Source organism: Anabrus simplex, chromosome 6 (assembly GCF_040414725.1).
Source record: "Anabrus simplex isolate iqAnaSimp1 chromosome 6, ASM4041472v1, whole genome shotgun sequence".
NCBI lineage: Eukaryota > Metazoa > Arthropoda > Insecta > Orthoptera > Tettigoniidae > Anabrus > Anabrus simplex.
Window position 1 is genome coordinate 301410471 of NC_090270.1, and position 25111 is coordinate 301435581.

General features: G+C 38.6%; 1 protein-coding gene across 1 annotated transcript; it reads right to left on the bottom strand.

The window, feature by feature from the left end:
• Nucleotides 1-2290: 2290 nt before the first annotated feature.
• On the bottom strand, nt 2291-23767 carry LOC137501302 (E3 SUMO-protein ligase PIAS4-like). Its single transcript, XM_068228297.1, has 3 exons — nt 23431-23767; nt 23063-23330; nt 2291-4542 (listed from the first exon to the last, which is right to left on the bottom strand). Exons 1-3 carry the CDS (start codon nt 23765-23767, stop codon nt 3162-3164), a joined length of 1986 nt encoding a protein of 661 aa, XP_068084398.1. The 3' UTR covers nt 2291-3161.
• Between the last annotated feature and the right edge of the window lie 1344 nt (nt 23768-25111).

Sequence of the window (25111 nt, forward strand, 5' to 3'; positions counted from 1 at the left end):
TAAGACCTTTCATATAAACCAGAATTTCTCCTCTCAATCTCGTCCGACCAAGCGAGCCATTATTAAATGCCAAGTTATTTATTCATTACATTTTTTACTAAACGGCATAGTAAGAAGTAGTAAACATTTTAGACACAAAAGGGGTATTTTAACAATTTCAAAACTTTATGTATAATTTGTTTTATTGATGACTGTCTTGTACAAATGTGTCAAGTGAGGTATTGACAAGGCAGGAAAGTATTTTCATAGATAATGAATACATCGCTCCACATAGGTAGTATTGGTGTTTTAGGAAGGTCATGTGGTTGTAAAATTGGGCTTAATCTCACTTTAGCGAAGACCCCAGACAATAGGGGAAAGACCAGTAAAAAACTATATTTACAACCACCAGTTTGATATTGATCTCAATTGTGTGAAGACAACATGAAATTGTGCTGAAATTACAAAACATCTTACTCTCCAGCTATATTATAGTTGACTACTGTGCATTCTTCTAGGTTTTTTTTTTAGTGTAAGTTTATGCCTCATTTGTCAGCATATTTCTAAATCAAGAGAATGTCCTCTCAGCTTCAAAGTATGTGATCGACCATACCCCGGCTGACCAATGAGATATATCGAAGCAAAAATTAAAATACAGTTATAAAATAAAAGTGAGCATTTATCATAGAATAGTTGCTAACACTCAAAATAGGCATTTATAAGCTAGATTTCAGAAACAAATCCTTCATGTTTCAAAATATACAAAAAACCAATTTACATACACAAAGGCCAATGAGTCATTCTTCTTGGAGGACATTAAGTCTCCATTTCACAAGCCAACGTCAGAATGCAAATGTGAATGGTGTGGGAAACCATATGATTGATATCACTTTCTTTTTTATTAATAAACTGTGCAGTGAACAGTATTAATTACATGTTTATCAATATAAGGGCACTGGCTGCATTAAAGAGTATTATTTAAGTTTATATTTTGACTACCAGATACCATTGCATCAATCACAGTGCTAGAGGAAAGACTATACAAAGCACAGCAAATATCAATCAACACAGGCAGCTTGCTGTATGCCGGCACATCACACCAAGTGGGAGCTGACGACAACATTAAGCTCCAATTAAGATGTTCATCACACCATGTGTGCGGGAGAAGTAACAGAGAGGACATCAGATGAATCAGGGGCCTGGCACAGAGCTCCCACTTGGAGCGATGTGCCAGCATGCAGCGAGCCACCCAGTGACGAACGAGCGTACCACTACAACTCCAATGGTAAACAATCTTAGATTCAAATCCTCGTTATTGTAGAAAACTTCCTCAAGAACAGTCAGGATTTTCTTCTGAAGACTCGGAGCAAAGTTCTCTGCGAAACGTAAAGAGTTTCACCTTATTTTCTTGATACGGCACAAGCCCAATAGCCCATTCATATCTCCAGCTTAGTCATGAATCTTTATTCTTTGAGAGTTCCCCAAAGGGTCTATCTCCCTCTGATCCTATTGAAGACTTGCTCATTTGTTACACTATTGGTCCAAGAGATCTTTATAGGATTTTTTTTTTTCCAGCACCATGCTTAAAAGGCTTACAGTTTCTCTCTCTCTCTGGTCTTCCTATAATCCAAGTCTCAGAGCAATAAAATGCTGAATTCTGAACTTGCATACGATTTCTATGGGCAGAGATAATTCAGTAACACATCGTTGAGGAAGAGGAGGACAAGCTTAGCAATGAATCTGTTAACTGCCAATGGATATTAGTACTATAATGGACTGACACTGTTAAGCACCAGAAAATTTTGACTGTAAAGATAATCCTAGACCATCCTAGAGGACTATGCCTAAAACAAAGGTCTTGTATTCTAAAGCTTAACTATAGCCATACAATGACATTTTCACAGAAGCCTGAGATTCAGTTCATGTATTGCCACGCAATTATACAACTAGAAGAAAGCTTCATAGAGTTATTAGGACTGCTGCCTCCACCAAAATCTCTTAGAAATCCACCCTGGCATTGGTATCACATGAGATCATCGCTGCGCAATATCATTATATTTTCCTACTGACCAGATACATCTCTGGTGTGTGCATTGTGTACCATCTCTCCTGGTATGAAATACATCGAGTTTGTTAATTTCATTGATCACTGATCGGTCTTAGTCTCATCCTTGGCTTTGACAGAAAGTGACAGGTATGAGTATTATTATTACTAGTAATATTGGTCCATTCCTTATGTATCCAGTCCCTGTTATCGATGGTGTGAAGCGTTGCTCATATGGTCAATTGATGTATGCATTTCAGTGGGCTTGGAAGACTGATATGTAACAGCACCTGGTTCGGTGAGGAAAGTGACAGGAAACCACCTCACTCCTTGTTTTCCTAGTATGTCTCTTTAACTACTTACAACAGCTGATGGTCAATCTATTGAAGATCCAACCAGCCTCTAGGCTGAGGACTCAACATAAATACAACTTCATATAACCAGTGTTTTATTTAAGATTATTTAATATCTTTGTAGCAAAATATGGCAATGACTCAATGAAACAATAATTTGTTACCATCCTCGCTGTCTTCTGAACAACATGAGTAGGCCACCTCAGCACAATTTTACAAATTTTATAACATTTTTGGAAATTCAAAGGCTCCTACATGTTTAGAAAGAGAACACACATCAAATAATAAATAACAAAGCCCTAGATATCACAGATCAATTAAACTTTATTAATATAAAAGAATTTGCAAAAGTTAGCACGGTATACAGTTGTGGAAGGATTCCACAATGTACACTAGTTCCACTGTGCAAGCCTTGGTAGGAGAGAACAGATCAAGCTGCTCATAAAACACAAAAATGTGTATGGTGTATAATTCAGAAACAATACCTGCTGGACTCAACTTAATACTGCCTGAAAAAATTAAAAAATAAATAAAAATATAAAAACCACATGTTCTTATTACTTGGATTTCAGAATAAACATCTTTTATAACCATTTGTACTTTCACAAAAAGTGAGTCTGTAAAAGACATTTTCTTGAAATAAGTATCTTAATTACAACACATATACTTCACAATAGGACTCATTTTAACACGAGTTTTATGTCTCGTATACCATTCACACGCACACGAACAACATACATTACAATGATAAAAATCCAGCTCTTGTGAGATGATGAGCAGGTTTACTAAGTAAGTGTTGTGCTGGCACTATCAGTTGAACTGGTCGATGAAGGTGAATCTGGAACGATAATAGGATCATCTGCACTGATATTAACGTCAGAAGAACATTCTGGTATAGCAGAAGGAATGTTACTGCTCTCTTCCTCCTCATCTGAACTAATCAGATCAATAACAGGGATGTCATCTGAAATCTTGTTTATTTTGTCAGGTTTTTCAGCCTTTTCTGGCTTCATTGGTTTGAATTCAATAATCATAAGATCATCATTGTCTACATCAAGTACAGGTGCCTCTGGCACAGTCTCAATAGGTTCCTCTTCCTTAGGTGCCCAGAGACCATCTTCATATAAGACAATATCAGTGCAGTCTTGAGGAAGTTTAGGTGAGCTCAGCATCTGAAGAAAGTACCCATCTATAAGTAGATTTTCATACAATGCTGACTCATGACAAACAGGGCAGATCCACGTCGATTTCCTTTCGTTCATCTGGAGGTACATGGACGCATCAAAACATTGTAGATGCTGACAGGTATTAGCACGGCAAGGAGTGACCATACGCGACTTGCCAAGTGGACACAGGAGGGACACCTTGAGGGACGTTGTGGCCAACTCACAGTCTGCATCACCTAACAATTTCTCTTTTATGGTGCCCAACGTAACAGCTGAATGGCGCACCCCTTTAGCACGCAGCTTCTGCAAAAGATCTGATGAGGTTAATTTGCGTACAAGGTAAACAGCAATAACATAACCTCTTCCATACTCGTGTAACCACGACACAGATATTTCATTAGGAACTGTGGGGTTTAGCAGGACAAGTGGCGTGATATTGACTGGGCACTGTGGTCTCTTGGGCTCCACACCTGCTTTAGTACTAGGAATAGGGGCTGGGAGACAGCATAGTAACCTGTTCACTTTCACATTAACATCTGGGGGGAAGAAGTCCTCTTGAGGACGAGGTGAATCTAGCAGTTGGCAGAATCTCATCTGCACTTCAATCGAGAGATTTGAAGTAGACACAGACATGGCCTGCTGCGGAGTCAAGTGAAATTCAAAATTAGCAACTTGTTTTGGTACTGGGGATGAAGGTATGAGGCTGGAAGGTTTAATAAGCTCACCCAAAATCTCATAGAAGGGCAAGCCCACAAGTTTGACATCGGGGTGAACAGGGTATGTGACATGTCCAGGCAAGTGTGGCCGGCCAAATAAATCGTATAATTCACGCACTTTTGCCAAGTGAGAAGGGTCACCTTTCTTCACCATTCTCATAGTTCTAGCCTGTAGTTCAGCCTTCTTGCCCAACTTATTAAGCCCTGCAAACTGTAGGATTGTTTGCAGTTCCTGCTTCTTGAAGCTCATGACCATACGCTTCAACTCCTCAGATTCGGCCATACTGTAACAGAGATAAGCACAGGTAAGATGAGAAATCCATTTCCATCCATTTCTAACAAATATGTAGCTGCTACTTGACAATGCAAAAACATCACTGAAAGCTATAACTTCCTTCAGATCAGTTTCTTGCATTATAAATCCATAAAAAAACTACTCTTTCTACTAGCTCATTGTCAGATTGAAGTTCTCGTGGAGTTTGTCTACTTGAAGGGATGACAACAAATGAGGAGCCAAAGGTGTATTTGGCATTTACCCAGTTTGCAGGTCGCAATGACTATTAAAATTTAAAAACGCACAGAGTGTTAAAATGAGCATACTAAAGAGTCGTCAATACAGGGTTCGCTTTCACAGTTTAGCTTGCTTTTGCCTGCAGCTTTACATGCATGAAAATTCATTTATGGCCATTTAGAGAACTGATGAATGGTGGGAACTGAACTTACATTTTACAATGGTTAGAAAATGAAATGCAACAAAATGATTATGGCTGTTTTCTATAAATGACTACACCTATTTGTAACAAACAAATTAAATCTACCTATAGAAAGTCACCCAGAATCGTCATATAACACGTAATCGGCAATCAATGCTAGTACTGGAACCTCCAAGTGGTACACAACTACAAATGAGGTCTCAAAATAACAGAAGTGGTGCTAGAGTTAGGTACTTCCGATGGCTTTGGATTCCATGTAGTGAGTAGGAACGTTACTGATTTTACATCCTGCTAAGTATATTTTTATGGATTTCAGAGACGCTAAAGTGACGGAATTTAGTCTTGCAAGAGTTCTGTTACGTGCCAGTAAATCTACTGACACAAGGCAGACCTGATCACCTACCCACAAGTATGAAGGATGAGTTCTCCACCTAATCAATACTTTATTTTATATAGTGTCAATATTATTTACATAAAAGGACAGTACTGGTTTCACCTGTAAATAGGTCATCTTCAGCTGTTGAAGAACCTGCTTAATGGCGACTGTACAGAATAAATCCTACTAAAATTAAAATTAAACAAGAATGCCATTAAAATAACCATGAATGCCACTATTCCTGTGGGAATCACCATCCATATCATGAGATGAAGATATTCTGGTGGCAGGTGACGGATGACAGTAATATTTCGGACATGCAAACAAGCAAAACATCAAAGTCTGGACAAAATAAAATAAAACTACATTAAAACAAAAATTACAAAGGTGGAAACATGTGGATTTACCCAGCCTGTCAGATGTAATGAAAAAGTTATTTACTGCAAATTATTTTTCATGGTCTTCACCCCCGTTGATAGACCTGTGTCAGCATTACAGTGTTTTGAGTTATTCTTTGGTGATGACCTAGTTAGCCACATCGTAAAACAAAGTGATATATGCTTGCGAAAAGGTAACGTGAACTTTTAATTTTCACCCGAGGAACTGAAGGTATTCAACTATTTGACAGCAGCTGGTGACAGACCTGCCGTGGACCATACTTTACGCAGATGATATTGTTTTGGTTGCTGAGTCATGTCAGGAGGTTGAGGAAGTCTTGAAACGATGGCGAGTAATACCAGAGGCAAATGGATTAAGAATACATCACAAGAAGACAGAGTATTTCATGTTCTTCAACTTTGTGCAGCCAGGGCAAACAAGCCCACACAATGTCTTCCTTGCTGGAGAACCACTGATGATGACAAACATGTTCTTCAAATATCTTGAATCAGTCATTACCACTGATGGTAATATCGATGCAGATATCAGTGTTGGTTGGACAAAATAGCGTTCTCTGTTCTCTCTGATAAGAGGATGCCAGTAAAATTAAAGGGACAAAGTGTACAAAACCAATGCCCGGCCTGCCTTCATGTACAGCTTCGAATGCTGGACAAGGCAGAAAAGGCATGACCAGCAAATGCATGTCACAGATATATGGATGTTGCGATGGTCGGCGGATCCTTTAAAGTTGTGCGCTTCAGCGACAAGATGGAGAAAAAACAGCTCCGCTGGTATGATCACGTCAGAAGAAGAAATGAACACCATTCAGTACAGAAAGCTCTTGGCAGTGAAGAGCCGAAGACAGGAAAAAGGCGTCCAAAGGCAACATGGAAATGAACTGCTCAGGCTGCCTTAAGGAAAAGTGAAGTGCCATTAGATCTGGTACAAGAACGTCGGGCATACTCTCTCTGAAGCAGATGAGCCGAACCTGAGTGAGCTCAGGAGTGCCTGTTGGTGAAGAAGCAGAAAAATAAGTAGAAGAAGATGAACTGAGGGTATTCATTGGCATACTCCTACTGAGCGGCTATGCTACAGTTCCACATCGTTGTATGTATTGGGAAGAACAAATAGACACCAGAAATGATGCTGCAGCTGAAGCAACGAGAAGGAACAGATTTGAGGAAATAATGCAATTCAATCACCTCAATGATAACACTGAACTTGATCAGAATGACAGAATTTCAAAGGTTAGATATAGCCTACAAGGAAAGCCTATCCCTTCAGAGTACAAGTTTGGTGCCGTAACTACCGCCTGGCTCATTTCTAAAGATAATAGGCAACTTGATGTCTTTGGAGTGTACAGACCGGGAAAGGGTAGCGCTGACATGGATTTAGAATTATTTGATAAGATAATCAGCTATGTGGGAAATGGCATGGAAAGAAATGTGATTGTAGCAGGAGATCTGAATTTTGCAATAAATTAGCTTCATTTTCCACATCAAATCCTATTTACAAAGACTTAAAATCATACACAGTACATGTTTCATTCCTTTTTAGAACATCTTCAGCTGTTTTACATTGCTTAGGTGATTCACTAAGTATTCATCTTTTTAAGAACATCCTAAACAGGTACCTTGTTTTCCTTAAATACTACGTAAATTTAAAATATTTTAAAAACAATGTGGATGGTTGAATGGGGTAGTGAAATGAGAGGGAAATGGATCTACTTATAGTTAGCTTATTTTTAAAAAAATATTTCTATTCATTTGAACAGATGTTGTAAAAAATGTTTTCAGCACTTTTATCACTAAAATATTCCACTTGTCTTCTATACAAAGTTTTTGAAAAAATATAACTTTCCTTTGTCACTGTTCTGAATATTGCTAGGTATTCACTTGATTTACTCCCTCCAAGGTGGTTGCTATTTGTTTTAAATTTACAAAATGTCTCTTGAATTCAGTTAGTTCGGGAACCTTGAAGCTGATGGCTGTTTTGCTATTAATAAATAAGCCTCCCCATAATCTGAAATGAAATAAAATGGGGGATTTGCTTTTTTAAAAACGTGTCTGCACAAGGAATGGTTTCATACCTTGTTGTTGTCAAAATCCACTCCTACTGTGACCTTGGAGGAGCTAGGCTGAAGCAGCCTTCCGTCTTGTGCAGTAATGATGTGTGTGTTCCAATGCTTGCTCCACCTTCGGGGGAGGCAAGGCTGTGGAGTGGGGAGGAGCCATGTCGCTTAGTCACGGTTTCGGCTTTAGAAGGGGTAGGAGAGTAGATATACGAGACGGCGGAAGTTCGTTCATTTTCTTTCTTTTATTGTCTGTGTTGTTTTTAATGCCTAATGTTTCAAGATTTGATAATATCCCTTCGTATAAAGGGTTCCTGTTATCAGTTATACCATTCAGGTTATTATCCTGATTACTTTGATGATCTAAATAAATATATATATATTTTTTAATGTATTTAGAAGACCTGCTTTGTTTACTTTACGTAATAATGTCAAATCCTGCTCTATAGTGGTGAACTGATGACCGGTTGTACTCATACGTTGGCCCATTGGGATTTTTTTTTTTTATGCCTCTCAGCATTGACATGTTCTAAATATCTTACCGTAAAACTCTTCCAGTTTGTCTGACAAGATTTTTCACATTAATGACATTTTAATCTGTAAATCCCTAATTCTGAAGATTTGTTTTTCCCTAGGGAATTAACGCTGTTGTAATTAAATAACTTTTGCTTTGTATTATTGCTGGTTGAATACGCGATCTTATAGTTATGTTTTCCGAAGAGATTCGTTGTTGTACATAAATTAGGACTGTTGAAAGTAAACCTAGCGTATTTATCTTTCTTCTTTATTTCGGGTGTTAGATTAGTGTGAAACTTCTGTTTGAATTTTCTAATTATTTTATTTACCATATTAAGCTTCAAGGAAGATTTTTATTAAGTCTTTGTAAATAGGATTTGATACGGAAAATGAAAGCTGATTTCTTGCAAAATTCAGATCTCCCGCTACAATCACATTTCTTTCTGATTTCGAACTTCATGTTAGTGATGAAGGCCTTTTTAACCTATTTTGTCATATTCTACCCAGATTTGATTTTGCAGTTTGTAGTTTATTTAGTTAATGTTTCATGATCTTCATATGACTGGAGATTCATTCAGAAATAAATTAGTAATGCAGTTTTCTTTATTTTAGAGTGAAGTGACAAAAGCTATGATAATTCAAAGGCAGGGAATGATTCACATTTGCCGGGTACTTCCGGTGATTTGGATGTGGTTTCTGACATCGCACCAGCTCCAAAAAGGCGTAAACGTTGTACTTATTGTACTAACACTTGTAGGAAGCCTACAGATACTGGACTTTCACTGATTCTCTGCCTTGAGAGCCTATTTTTCAAGAACAATTGTGTGTGTCCGCTCCACTGGATGCAACATCGACAGCGCTATATTGTTTTTCAATTTTTGTTCCTGAAACAACGGTAAAACTCTTCAAGTCCGAGACTAACAAGTATGCTGCCTCCGTCACTGAAAAACTAAGACGAACAATGAAATTGAAACTGAACAGTTTGTGGAGCTTGTGGCGGCCAGTTAAGTTATGAGAGATTTATGCATTCCTCGCAGTTGTCATTCATATGTGCCTTGTAAAGAAACCAAACCTGAGTGACTATTGGTCAGAAAGTGCAATTCTTTCGACTCCATTTCCATCAGCTATTATGAGCAGAAACCGTTTCAAGGTGATTCTTTCAAACTTTAATTTGAATGATAACACAACATACGGTACATTCCTCGTGAGCAACCAAACCATGATCCATTACATAAAATCCGCTCTTTCTTTGACAGTCTCATTCATACGTTTTGCTCTTCTTATGTTCCATACTCTAAACTAACAGTTGATGAAGGAATGTGTGGTTTTCGTGGTCAATTTCAATTCAAAATTCAAGTCCGAAAAATATGGTATAATTTATTTGTTGTTTGCAATGCTTTTTCAGGGTATGTTTTGAAAATGGAAGTTATTCTGGGAAAGGTGCTGCAGATACTGGTATCACTCTACTTCTTACTAGACTGCTAGCAAACTACTTGGACAAAGGCCATACTGTTTACATGGACAGGTATTACAGAACCGCTGCAGTTTTTGACTTTTTATGGGAAAGGAAGACCAAAGCTGTAGGAACTTGTATGCCAAACAGAAGAGTTGGCTCAGAATAACACTGTTCAGAAGAAGATACAGAGGCGAATTAGTATTTATGCGCAGAAATCATCATCTTTGTTTGAAGTGAAAGGACACAAGGGACGACTTGCTTTTGACAACTTGTCACAGGGCGACCTCATCTGATGTTCGCACAAGAGAGGGCCCCAAATTTAAATCTAAACCAGATGCTATACTTGATTACAATGTGAATAAAACAGGCGTAGACAGGAGTGATCAGATGATACCATATTATTCCTTTGGAAGAAAGCAACTGAAATGGTGGAAAACGTTTTTCTTCCGTGTGTTTGTTACGGCAATCACAAATGCATTTGTGTTGTACCGGGAAACCCAGGATGTGGGTAACAGAAAAATTGCCACCTACAAGTTCGTTGAGTTAGATGAAGCTCTTTTAGCAAAATCTGGAACAGATGTGCACCAACAACCAGGATCAAGTACAGCCTCAAGCAGATTGCTAGGAGGGCATTTTGTTGAGAGGATTCCTCCAACAGAAAAGAAAGTACAACCTACGCAACGTGCATTTGCAAAGTCTGTGCAGATAAAAGAAAAGCGGAAAATGGGAAAGTAACAAGAAGAGACATGGCGGACTCCTGAACTCCTCAACCTCATAAATTATAAAAATAAAATCTATGGGAAAATCAAGAGACAGCATTATAGGTTGGGAAGGGGATGCCAGTATGTCTCAGAATATCTAAAAGATGAATATAAAATACTCTGTAATAAGGTCACTAAACTCAAAAGAGAAGCTGAAAATTCTTATTACAGTAACAGGTTAGCTTCTAGTAAAAATCCATGGAAATTAGTTAACGAGATACTTCAAACAACAAATAGCAACAATAGAGATATTCAACTAAAAATTAATAATAATATAATCACCAACCCCTGTGATATTTCAACAACATTAAATAAATATTTTACTAGTATTGGTCAGGATCTAGCTGTTAATTTGCCTACAACCAACACCAGTAATCCATATAGTTATCACACAGCTCCAGGAAATTCTTTATTCTTGTACCCAACTGACAATGAAGAAGTAGCAAGTATGATAAAAGAACTAAAAAATTCCAGTAGTTGCGATTGTTATGGTTTAAGCAACAGAATTCTCAAACAGTTATCAACCGAAATAGTTCCATACATCACTGCATTTATTAACAAATCGTTAGCTGAAGGTACAGTTCCTACATTGTTAAAAATTGCCAAAGTTATACCCATCCATAAAGGCTTAGATAAATTAGACATAAACAACTACAGACCAATCTCTATCGTGCCCATTTTAGCCAAAATATTAGAAAAAATTGTTAAAATAAGATTATTGAAATTCCTTCTTAAGAATAATTACTTTTATAAATATCAATATGGTTTTATTCCAAATTCCAGCACATATAATGCTGTTGAGGATATTATCATTAAACTGCAGGAAGCTCTTGATTCACAAAAATTAGCTTCTGGGTTATTTATAGACTTAAGAAAAGCCTTTGACACAGTTGATCACGAGATCATGATCAGAAAACTGGAAGATGCAGGAGTAAGAGGTGTAGCATTGAACTGGTTTAAGGATTATCTCAGTGATCGATCACAATTCGTCTCATATAAAAATGCTAAAAGTTTATGTCTTCCTATATCAATTGGAATTCCTCAGGGATCAGTACTGGGTCCAATTTTATTTCTAATATTTGTAAATGATATAGGTTCCCTAAAATTACAAGGACAATTATCTCTTTTTGCAGATGATACAAATATTTTCTATGTTGGTACCTCTGCTAAAGAACTTGAGGTAAAAATGCAGTATGACATTAGATTACTACAAACTTGGCTTTCAAACAATAGACTATCCATTAATCTTAGCAAGACCAACTACATGATTTTTCACAAGGCCGCATGCGCAACTCCTCTTGATATTACATTAACATTCTTCGATCATCCTTTACCAAGAGTACAATTTACCAAATTTCTAGGTTTAAAAATAGATGAAATGCTTGACTGGAACGAGCAAGTTAAAACTATATGCAAAAAAATAACTCCAGCAATTGGAGTGCTTCACAGACTAAGATATAAATTCAACCATAAGTTTTTAAAATCTATTTATCAGGCTCTCATTGAAAGTCACCTGACTTATATGATTCATGTTTGGGGATGTTGCAATAAGGAACTATTTGAGAAAGTTGCCATTTTACAAAAAAGAGCACTAAAAATACTTTTTAATTTACCACCCTTAACACCTACAGATTATTTGTTTAAGAAATGCAGACTTCTACCACTCCACATGTTACGTGATAGAGCTTCAGCTATGATGGTATATAAAATTAAGCATAATTTGGTTCATACAAACACTATCTGTATTACAAATTCTGACATACACTCATATAACACTCGAGGAGCAAAGAGAATCCATACCGAATTTGTAAAAACTAGTAAGTATGGTTGTAACTCCTTATGGCACTACTCTGCGAAGGTGTACAATGCTCTTCCAAAACATATACAACAGGCAACAACAATTTCAAAATTTAAACAAAAAATAAATAATCAATGGACAAAAGAAAATGAGCAGTAAATCTTTCAACCAAGTAATGTAGAGGGGTATTATATACTGTATTTATATTTGTGAGACTGTAATGTATTTAGAAATAAGCTATTATTGTATTGTCAATATTTTGTAACTCTGCCAATATTTAATCTTGTATTGCGCCATAAGAGCCTCGGCTCAGGTGCCCTTTCTTAAGTAAATAAAAAAAAAATAAAAAAAAATGTGCTCTGTAGCACTTTGTGTCTCTGAATGCTTCAAACTATTCCACACTTAAGCTCATTATGTCTAAGTCTTTGCTGTCAGACTTGTGTTGTTGTTCTTGTTGCAAAAGGCATACCATTGGAAAATGTGTAATGTGAAAAGTATTCAATAGACATAAATGCAACTTTTTAATCTGTACAATATACACTTTCAACTTTTTGATGATATAAATGTGTTGCAATTGCAACTACCTACTATTTACTACAATTTTTTTTAAACCTTCAAAATATGGTCTCCCATGTTTTAAGAAAGGGCTTCCTAACTTGTGCTAGTTTGCATTTTATGTCTGCCTTACTTCAACATTAGTTGTTCTAGTACCCAAGTAGCAATATTCATCTACTTCCTTAAAAATTTAATTTCCTAACTATTTCCTGCATCACCTGACTTCATTCAACTGTACACCATTACGCTTGTTTTGGGTTGATTTATTTTCATCTAGTACCATACTCCTCCTCCAAGACTGTGTCTATGCCATCCAGCAATTTCCCCTGATCTTCTGCACACTCAGATAAAATAATTCCATCAGCAAATCTCAGAGTTTTTATTTCCTCTCCTTGGATTAAGATTCCTTTTACAAATCTCTGGAGAGGTGGAGGGAATATTTTGAACATCTTCTCAATGTAAAAGGAAATCTTCCTAGTGGTGTTGCGAACAGCCAAGCTCATGGGGAGGAGGGTAGTGATGTTAGTGAAATTATGCTTGAGGATGTGGAAAGGATGGTAAATAAACTCCACTGTCATAAAGCAGCAGGAATAGATGAAATTAGACCTGAAATGGTGAAGTATAGTGGGAAGGCAGGGATGAAATGGCTTCATAGAGTAGTAAAATTAGCGTGGAGTGTTGGTAAGGTACCTTCAGATTGGACGAAAGCAGTAATTGCACCTATCTATAAGCAAGGGAACAGGAAGGATTGCAACAACTATCGAGGTATCTCACTTATCAGTATACCAGGCAAAGTATTCACTGGCATCTTGGAAGGGAGGGTGCGATCAGTAGTTGAGAGGAAGTTGGTTGAAAACCAATGTGGTTTCAGACCAAAGAGGGGCTGTCAGGATCAGATTTTCAGTATGCGCCAGGTAACTGAAAAATGCTACGACAGGAATAGGCAGTTGTGTTTATGTTTCATAGATCTAGAGCAATGACTGGGTACCCAGGGAAAAGATGTTCGCCATAATGAGGGACTATGGAATTAAAGGCAGATTATTAAAATCAATAAAAGTCATTTATGTTGACAATTGGGCCTCAGCGAGAAATGATGGTAGAATGAGTTCTTGGTTCAGGGTACTTACATGGGTTAGACAAGGCTGTAATCTTTCACCTTTGCTGTTCGTAGTTTACATGGATCATCTACTGAAAGGTATAAAATGGCAGGGAGGGATTCAGTTAGGTGGAAATGTAGTAAGCAGTCTGGCCTATGCTGACGACTTGGTCTTAATGGCAGATTGTCCCAAAAGCCTGCAGTCTAATATCTTGGAACTTGAAAATAGGTGCAATGAATATGGTAAGAAAATTAGCCTTTTGAAGACTAAATTGATGTCAGTAGGTAAGAAATTCAACAGAATTCAATGTCAGATTGGTGATAGAAAGCTAGAACAGCTCAATAATTTCAAGTATTTAGGTTGTGTGTTCTCCCAGGATGGTAATATAGTAAGTAAGATTGAATGAAGTTGTAGTAAAGCTAATGCAGTGAGCTCGCTGTTGCGATCAACGGTATTCTGTAAGAAGGAAATCAGCTCCCAGACGAAACTATCTTTACATCAGTCTGTTTTCAGACCAACTTTGCTTTACGGGAGCGAAAGCTGGGTGACTCAGGATATCTGATTCATAAGTTAGAAGTATCTCTCTTTTAGTCCAACCCTTCGTAAGGGTGTAGTGGCATCACACAACAATCCTTTTGGTGATCTTCCTCCAGGAGTCTCTGCTTTGGGTATGGTGACTTGCTTGCTGTAAGCTCATCCTGGTCAAGTTCTTGATCTGGTCCATCCATCGTAACGGTGCACGTCCTCTAGGTCTTCGGCCTTCGACTTTTCCCTCTATGATAAGTATTTCCATTGAGTCCTGTCTTCTGGCAATATCTCCAAAATATCCAAGTTGTTTTTGGCTGATAAGGGTCGACAGTCTTGTTCTGATGCCGAACTGTTGCAGGATTGATTCATTAGTACGGTGTGCTGTCCATGGTATTTGCAGTAATCTCCTATAGCACCACATTTCTAGAGCATCAATCCTGAGGCGATCCGCAGTCTTCATCGTCCAAGTTTCTGCTGCATAGGTTGCGATAGGGAAGATCAGAGTTTGAATGAGGGTGAGCTTTGTCTTGGAAGTGATGGAGGTGTCCTTCCAGATGCGAGTAAGTTTTGCTGTTGAATTTCTTGCAATCGCAATGCGCTTGCGGATCTCAGGTCCACAGTCACCAGTATTTGTGACAATAGATCCTAGATACTCGAAGCGACTGACAACCTCATAATCCGCAATTCTTGTTATAGCAGGTCTGTTGTTATTAAAACGGTCTACAATCATCACTTTGGTCTTTTTATTGTTGATTTCAAGACCATATTCTCTGCTTCACTTGTCTATCCTCCGCATGATGGCTTCTAGTTCATGATCATCTGTTGCAATTATCACGGTGTCATCTGCATATCTGAGATTGTTAATTTTCCTGCCACCAACTGTGATGCCATCACTCCAGTCCTCGAGAATCTCCCTCATAATGTACTCACTATATACATTAAATAGGAGGGGGGAAAGAATGCAACCTTGTCGCACTCCAGCACTAGTAGAAAAGATGTCTGAGAAGTCGCTATTAACTTTTACTGTCGCAGTGTTAAGTTAGAAGTAACAGACATGAAAGTAGCAAGAATGATTGCTGGTACAAACAGGTGGAAATAATGGCAGGAGGGTACTCGGAATGAAGAGATAAAGGCTAATTTAGGAATGAACTCGATGGATGGAGCTGTACGCATAAACCGGCTTCGATGGTGGGGTCATGTGAGCCGAATGGAGGAGGATAGGTTATCTAGGAGAATAATGGACTCTGTTATGGAGGGTAAGAGAAGTAGAGGGAGACCAAGACGACGATGGTTAGACTCAGTTTCTAATGATGTAAAGTTAAGAGGTATAGAACTAAATGATGCCACAGCACTAGTTGTAAATAGAGGATTGTGGCGACGTTTAGTAAATTCACAGAGGACTGAGCTCGAAAGCTGCAGTCGCTTAAGTGCGGCCAGAATCCAGTATTCGGGAGATAATAGGTTCGAACCCCACTGTCGCCCCCTGTGGGTGGGGGTGGTAGAACAACACCCACGGTATCCCCTGCCTGTCGTAAGAGGCGACTAATAGGGGGCCCAGTGGCTCTGTACTTTGGAGCGTGGGCTGGCGACCACGGGGCCCTTAGCTGAGTCCTGGCATTGCTTCCACTTACTTGTGCCAGGCTCCTCACGTTCATTTATCCTATCCGACCTCCCTTGGTCTACTCTTGTTCTCTTCCGACCCCGACGCTATTTTTTGCTGTACCTTAATTGAATCGATTATTTCAGAAACCAGTCAAGCGCCAAGTCTGTTATTTTTTGGAAAATGAAAAAACTGTCTAGCATCAGACAAAATATTATGGTAGGGGTTTTAATATTTTAGCACGAAAGTTGTATATCTCTTAATAATTTCTATCTAACGAAAAATATTTTGTGCTTATTAACTTTGCTATAAAAAACTGGAAAATGTTTCCACTTAACTGGTTTCTGAAATAAACGAGTGTTGCAAACATATTTTTATGGGATAATTCTTGAATTTTGAAGGGATTTTGTCATAAACCCCATATTTGTAAAAGAAAACCATATTTTAATAGGTTTAGACTGTATTGCTGATACAAAAGGATGAAATCAGCAATGCCTGCTCATCAAGACAGGAGGTAATCAATCCTCATAAACAAACTCCACAGCACATTCTGTCTCTGTAGTAGGCCATTGTAAAATGCTGTCATAAAAGTGTTCATATTCCATCAGGTAAGGTTTTAAGGCATTTAATTAACGTACCTTCTTGATATTGATGGGCACCTAAAACAAACAGTAAGAAAGAATAATGTAGGGTTCAGACCAGGTACTTCCTTGTCTGAGTAGGAAATGTAACCTTCTCCTTTTACCCTTGCATTCCGAATAATATTACGCGTGTGAGTTTGTTTGTCTACCACTCCTCGTTTCCTTTTTAGATACGGTACAGGTTCGTCTTCTGAATTTTTTTTTTTTGCTAGTGGCTTTACGTCGCACCGACACACATAGGTCTTATGGCGACGACGGGATAGGAAAGGCCTAGGAGTTGGAAGGAAGCGTCCGTGGCCTTAATTAAGTTACAGCCCCAGCATTTGCCTGGTGTGAAAATGGGAAACCACGGAAAACCATCTTCAGGGCTACCGACAGTGGGATTCGAACCCGCTTCTGAATTTTTTAAACATATCACTAAGAATATAAAAACACTGCTCTAAACAAAAGAAACATTTTTGAATCATTTGTTCACAAAACTAGGAACATGCGATTCCAGAAACACAACAATGACAACAAAAACAGATGAACAGCTGGTTATTCTGGATTCAGAACAGCAGCGCCAACCGGAAAGGTACCAGCAGTTCACCGCAGAAACCAACCAAGCGGTGTCACTTAACTGTTTTCTGAACTAAATACGAAATTCAACGTAATGCCTGACCATTATAGGACAACGTTTCTTGACTGGTTTCAGCACCAAAATGTGCGTATACCCTCTTAGTAACATATTCAGCCATGAACTCATTTTTCCATTTTTTGGCACTTGACTGCTTTCTGAAATAATCGATTCAATTAAGGCCACGGCCGCTTCCTTCCCACTCCTAGCCCTTTCCTGTCCCATCGTCGCCATAAGACCTATCTGTGTCGGTGCGACGTAAAGCAACTAGCAAAAAAAATGACACTGATGAAGAGGGATATATCAAAGTGAGGAGCCCGGCACAAGTAAGTGGAAATAAAGCTAGGACTCAGCTAAGGGCTCCGTGGTCGCCAACCCAGACTCCCAAGTTCAGAGCCCATGGGGCCCGCTTTAGTCGCCTCTTACGACAGGCAGGTGATACTGTGGGTGATATTTTACTACCCCCACCTACAGAGGGAAGTTGCAGTGCCCCTCAGCTGTGGCGTTCTTTACCAGCACCGTTTCAGAGTTTCATAACGGGTAGGTATACAAAACCGTCGTTTACAATCCTTGTATTTCTTGGAAATGGGGTTTTCCAACGTAACCAGAATAACTCACAGGTCAGATAGGTCATTCCAGTGAGCAGCGTTGCTATTGGCTAAAGCGCCTGACGTCACCGAAAGCGAGAATGAAGTGGTATTCTTTTGAGCTTAGTAGTTACTCTAATTACACTCCACTCAAGTCATGAATACAGAACTAATGGATATTTAGATGCTGTAACATTTATTATTTAAAACTTATACGAAAACATACGACTTCAAATCCGTCTTTGTAAAGACAAAGAGACTCACACAACGGCTCGAAGGTTGGAACGCAGGCCTTCTGCCCCTTGGCAGGTTCGATCCTGGCTCAGTGCGGTGGTATTGGAAGGTCGACACGTTAAAGAACTCTTGCGGGACAACATTCCGCCACCTCTGCGTCTCCGAAAACAAGTTATTTTATCGAATTCAAATTTTAACACAATATGCAATGGGATGTTTTATACATATATTTCAGAACTGTTTGTTTCCAAGGGAAAAAACTGCTATAAATTTGTAAGGCTTTTTTATAACTCAGGGTTGTTGGAAAATTCCGTTCTTGGTCGCGTTACAATCTTTATCGTATGTCCAAAGTATCACTGTGACTAAAAATGCGTAAATTAATTCACTTCTTTTATATCAGTTTGTATTTTCATTGGATAGAATTATATTATGTATCACTTACTGGCCGGTACAGGGAAAGACGTGAGGCGGGGACGGGGTTGATGCACTACTTCATTTCAACATCGGAAACAGTGTCCGGCGTGCTGGCCGTTGGTCACAAGGGTCCCGGGTTCGATTCCCGGCAGGGTCGGGAATTTTAACCATAATTGGTCAATTTCTCTGGCATGGGGGCTGGGTGTATGTGTCGTCCCCATCATCATTTCATCCTCATCACGACGCGCAGGTCGTCGCCTACGGGAGTTAAAATCAAAAGACCTGCATCTGGCGAGCCGAACTTGTCTTCGGACACTCCCGGCACTAAAAGCCATACGCCATTTCATTTATTTTTGTCGGAAACAGTACCTTATTAAGACTGCTTTGCTCAGCACTAACCGATGCTCAATTTCCTGGAATGTTTCGCATTCCGTACAAATGTCAACACCATCAACTCCGTGCAAGTACTGTATCACAACTTCCTGGTGACAGACTAAATATCTTCAGCCACACCACTTTGAAACCCGGGGTCACCTAGGTAACGCAAAACAATTTTCATTTTCTCCTCATTTGTAAGAGCTCCACCTCTTGTCTCGTGTATTGGCTCCAGAAAATGTTGTGCTAACCATTCCACATTTTCTTTCCGGAAACGGTAGAGATCTTTATAATCATGTTCTAGAGAATCTCTTCGTACTTTATAAATTTTTCTTCTCCGTTGTAAAACCATCATAAACTCCGCCATCACGTTTTCAGTCTGATCACTATCGCCTTGAGTCACCTACTGGGCTGGCTCAAGAAATTCTGAGACCAGTCTCCATTCAGAGAGACTAAGCTCCAGTTTATTCATATACATTTGGAGACATGTCTCCGAGAGAATCCGCTAACGAGTTGTGTCTCAAGGAGCAAAGGTCACTGCTGAGACATCGCTTTTTTATTCATATACATTTGAGACATGTCTTAATATTTACGAGACAAGAGTAACGTCTCCGGTTTATTCATATCACCCATTATTGGTGTCGACCAGAGTACAGTTTCCTTGACGTTCTGGCAGGTAGTTAGAACAATTAGGTCACATGCAGAAACCTGGATAAAATTTCCCATGACTATTCAAGCATTAGAAAATGCAAAGATTCGGTGGCAAGAAAGATATGCATTTCCTAATGCTATAGGAGCAGTTGACTGCACCCATGTGCTAATCAAAAAACCACACATACATGGAGATGAATATATTAACAGAAAGGGGCTTCCCAGTATAAATGTGCAAGCTACGTGCAATTCTAGAGAAGAATTCACAAGTGTAGACGCCGCCTGGCCAGGATCTGTACACGATGCAAGAATATGGAGGAATTCCACTGCATGTGCAATAATGACTGGCAATCAAGCAAATGCACTTATTCTGGGTGACGAAGGATATGGCATAGCACCATGGCTCATGACACCTTTTCAGAATGTTAACAGTCCAGAACAGAGAGCGTATAATAAATGCATTACAAAGGAACGTGTTATAATAGAAAGGTGCTTCGGGCAGCTGAAGCAACGTTTCCCAATCCTTCAAAATAAAATAAGACTACCAGTAGCAAAAGTGCCTTCAGTTGTCATCTGCTGTATTATATTACATAACGTGGCTAAACATCTTCAAGATGAGGATTTTCAAGTACCTGATGACGAAGTGCAGAACGAGGAGGGAGAAGCAGCCGTAGCTGGGGTGGTCCGGGACGCACTTGTGCGGGAGAGGGGACAGGAAAGAAGAAATGCCATTGCACGAGTAATTCATGGTTTGTAGGTGAGTGAAAATTTAATTTTTATTCATATAACAATAATGATAAAGATGATGGTGATGATAGCCATTAGCGATAGGATTTACATGCATCATAAAGTCTAAAATCTTCAAAATCGCACGAGAAATATGCAAAACCGTGCAACATACAATTCTGAAAATGATTTTAGTAATGAATTATTAAATTAATCTTAATCTATTCCGCATTTGTGATTTTTTCTGTACGTTGACATTTTTTCTGTTCACAAAATACGACTAACACTTTATAAATAATTAATTCACAATCATGGAAAACGCCTAAACAAAACATGTTTATGTTTAAAATATGACAAACAATTCTTCAAGGCTTTCATTATTCACTTTTTCCTGCTCCTTAGCTGAATGGTCAGCGTAGTACTCTTCAGTTCATGGGGCCCGGGGTTCGATTCGCGGTCGGGTCAGAGATTTTAACTTTAAATCCCCAACAATCCTGAATCTCACACACAACACCATCCTCCACTACAATAACATGGCAGATGATACCCATCCTCGGCGGATGGTCTGCCTTACAAAGACTGTACCAGGCTAGAAATAGCCACACGAAATTATTATTATTATTATTATTATTATTATTATTATTATTATTATTATTATTATTATTATTATTATTATTATTATTATTATTATTATTATTATTATTATTATTCACATTTTGATATCTGGAAGGATATTTTTTAAGTCTGAAAATTATCACTCTATCACATGTTGGCCAATGGTATTGAACGAATGTGTATCCTTGGTCCTGGTGCAAGCTATCGGCTTTAAGTGCCGTAAAATCCCCTGCCCATGCCTTTTTCCATTGCACTGTTTATAAGTTTATTTAAAAGTTTCAACCGGTAGCTCGTGCCCTTGAGAAAAATATGCTGCAACTAGTTTCACAACATTTAACAAATTCGCATAATGACATTATTCGGCCAGCGATTTGCTGCCTCTATGAGTGCTGCTCTTTCTCAACCATCGCACCGAAATCTCACTTGCGCCGAATACTACAAGGGAAGCATTTGGTTTGGATCAGACAGATTTCGATGAAACGTCGATGAATAGTCAATCCACCTGTCTTAAATTTATTGCTGATATTCACTTTGTCATAAAATCAACGACATTGTTATAATTAATTGCTATAGAACAGCTGGATGGTTTGCAGCTGTATTGATTTCTCGTATGCACTGTAGAAATGCACTGATAGTTCTATTTTAAAGTTACATTAAACAGTGCGCTTTAGACTGAAAATTAGATTTTGAGAACATGAACAGAATTTCTTTCTCGTTAAACCGATTTTACTAACATGCACAGTATAAAAATATTAGGCTTTTTATACTACTTTATCGTTTACAATTGAAGCTAAAATATGTAATATGAAATCTTAGTCATCTGTATATAAACGTACATGCTATAAATAGTCTTTTATTTTCAAAGACGAGTAAACTTTCGGATTCTTGTAGAGTCATTCATTTTTTCACACTGCGGGTAATCTATATAACAACGGCAGGCATGCAGTGATGTTCTGATGTCTTAATTGATCATCCTACCATGTTTCATTGAATTCGCTGCCATCTGCACACCACGTTCCATTTAAAACTGGAGCAAAAATTTACTGTCAATAAATACCGGTACGAAAATACTATTTCACGGCTGTCACCATTAAGTTCTGGATGTCTTAACTCATCATGTTACTAAGTTTCATTGCAATTGATCCGGTCACAAATCAAACAACTCCCTTGTTAGTTCATATTCGTTTATGAATATGGATACCATTTTGTTTCTAAGTTTTGAAAGTTTGCAATTTAGACAGTTTATGCAACAGCATATAGGTATTGGTAGTATATTATATACCGGGTGAGTTGGCCGTGCGGTTAGGGACGCGAGGCAGTGAGCTTGCATCCGGGAGGTAGTGGGTTCAAGCCCCACTGTCGGCAGCCCCGAATATCGTTTTCCGTGGTTTCCCATTTCCACAACAGGAAAATGCTGGGACTGTACCTTAATTAAGGTCACGGCCGCTTTCATCCCACTCCTAAGCCTATTCCATCGTCGCCATAAGACGTATCTGTGTCGGTGCGACGTAAAACAAATTGTAACAAAAAAATTACATTATAGGCAGAAACACCCCTAGCTATGCACAGGTATGATCAATAAACTCTTCATAATCGTGAAGAATGAAGTACGAAGTGTGTGCTAAAAATAGTTTGAGTGATTGTCAATGACCGCAGAAAATCATGCATATGAATGTGGATCCTAAATATGATGATAAATACACTGTAACTTCTTACAAAATATCTTGAAGGAAATTTACAAGAAACGAAACCTAAAATTAGTCGTTATCACGCTAAGGTGCAAGTATACCAAAGGTACGAGCCACTACGTTTATGTAAACCTAGAAAGAATTGAAATAATAACTGTAGTGATTATTGAATATTGATAAGTACGAAAGGTATAGTTTGCAGAAAAGGCTCCCAAGTGAAATACAACTGAACAAGAAAAAATGGCTCTCAAGAACTATTCTAAATGAAAAAATATCGGTGGGTGTTCCATTTCGGTTGTACTTGTTTGTTCTGCTCTTTTCTCCCTTTCATTTAAAAGATTTTCCATTTGCAATTGTAAAACCTGTTTTTGCACTGAAATAAGGTCTTCTGTTTTTTCGAGAACACACTGTCGCTTTTCAATCTTTTTCGCTTGTAAATCTAACACTTTCATCTGTTTCAACAAAACCACTCTTTGTAGCTCTCCGATTGTTAAGTCACTCGTCAGATCAGTTTCGAATTCTTCTAGTTTTCTCTTTTTAGGTCTAGATGGTCCTCTACGTGTGACATCAGCTGAGTTATGCGGCGACGGAAGATCCTCAGTGGGAACGTCCTCCAAAGGAAGGTCGGGAGACATAACATCACTTGTCGATGCGCCGTATCCCGCAGCATCCGCTCCTGAAATATAACAAGACAGATATAATTTTGAAATAAATGTAATTTAACTACTAGTAAATGTGCAATCATGACTTATAATTCTAAAGTTGTTCATTCTTACCTGGTATTTTGGCAATAGTCGGGTTTGTATCCGCCTGCATCATGTTTAGGAGCTTTTTCTCCCAATCCCTGAGCACAATAGGCTTATTGCCCGTTCTTTGCAGATCCGTTTTTGTTTTCAATCTGTTTTTCATGTTTCTTACTTTTTTTGAAATTTGAGCCTCCGTCAACTCGATATTTAAGAGATCACGGCAACGGTCACGTATGCGACCTATTGCGGTGACTTTCCTTCTGCGCGTTTCGGGAAGTTGAGATTTTGAGAAGATCACTTCGCCATACTCTTGTACAATATCGATAAAACGAGCCTGAAACTCCGCACTTTCTTCCTCCATCGCCATCGTTTTGAAGTAAACTAAATCAGAAGAAATTTAAAGGACGTGGGCAGAGCATGGGGCACTTAAAATATTTTTCTTATTAGGTTGTGTCTGTTTATACAGCTACGGTGTCAGGTGACAGATACCAGAGCCAGTGTGCGAGACTAATCTCAAGCGGAAGGAGACAAGTCTCGTTAGCGAGAAACAAACTTTATTCATATAGATGACGAGTTCTGTCTCGCAAGTGACTTCCGTCTCAATCCTCCTTCGAGACTTGTCTCCGAGTTACATCTCATTTTTATTCATATCACCCAATCTGTCATCACCCCTCTTCAAGGACAAGGCATTGTGACGCTGCGGCATCTGACGGAAACTGGCTGAACTACCAGCACTAGAATTCGGCCGACACTCTGAAGTCAATAAGCAGAGCTTTATTAAAATCACGATTAAATATGAGGGGTGTAGATGCAAAACTCACATTCTCCAATTTTTTAAGGTATTGAGTTATGCATATCACCACGTTCGTCTTGTAAAGGCGCATCGAACTGTGATGGTAGTTTGAACCAAAACGCACATTATAAGACTGAAAAAAAATACTGAAAATGGAGTTTTGAAACATAAGTCACATTATCCAACAGATGTTTTGCAGCAAAATTCACACTCTCCATTCCAACCAATCAGAGAGCGTGTGGTGCGCCCAGGGCATCATGGGATTGTCTTCACTCTGTTGATGTTTTGTTCACCTCACTCTTAGCATTAACCTCTCAGTTTACGCAGCAAGTTTTTAATTAATTAATCTTACGGCTCATTGGTTCTTACTAGTTCATGAACTAATTTACTGCACAATGGAGGAAGTAGTTCAGCCATCAACTGGTCATACAAGGAAGAAGAAAAAGACTCCCGAGAAGTGGACATGAAAGAAATCCCAATTAGCAAGGTTAGTTTTGTAGCTGTAGCGAGGTTAGATTTGTGGCCTTGTATACCTTTTTAATAAACCAGAACCAAGAAAAACATTGTCAGGTTTTGAATATGAAAATGCTAATAATATTTTTCTTTTTTAGGCATTCAGCGAAAGGTTTGCCGGGATTCCCAACTTGTAACCACAATGGGGGAAAATTTAAGTGCACAACAGTTCCTTTACAAGACATTCGACGGTTTCATCAAAACTTCTACTCCCAAAAAGATAAAGTGTACCAAGATAACTTTATTCTGAAGTTTACCTCATCAGTGGAAGTTAAAAGAAGACCAACTTCTGGACGCTACAAAAGACAACCCGTGAGGACCAAATACTTCATAGGCTCGAAAGACAAATCCATGGTTCCTGTCTGTCTTAACACATTCATACGTGTTCTCAATGTTTCACGATTT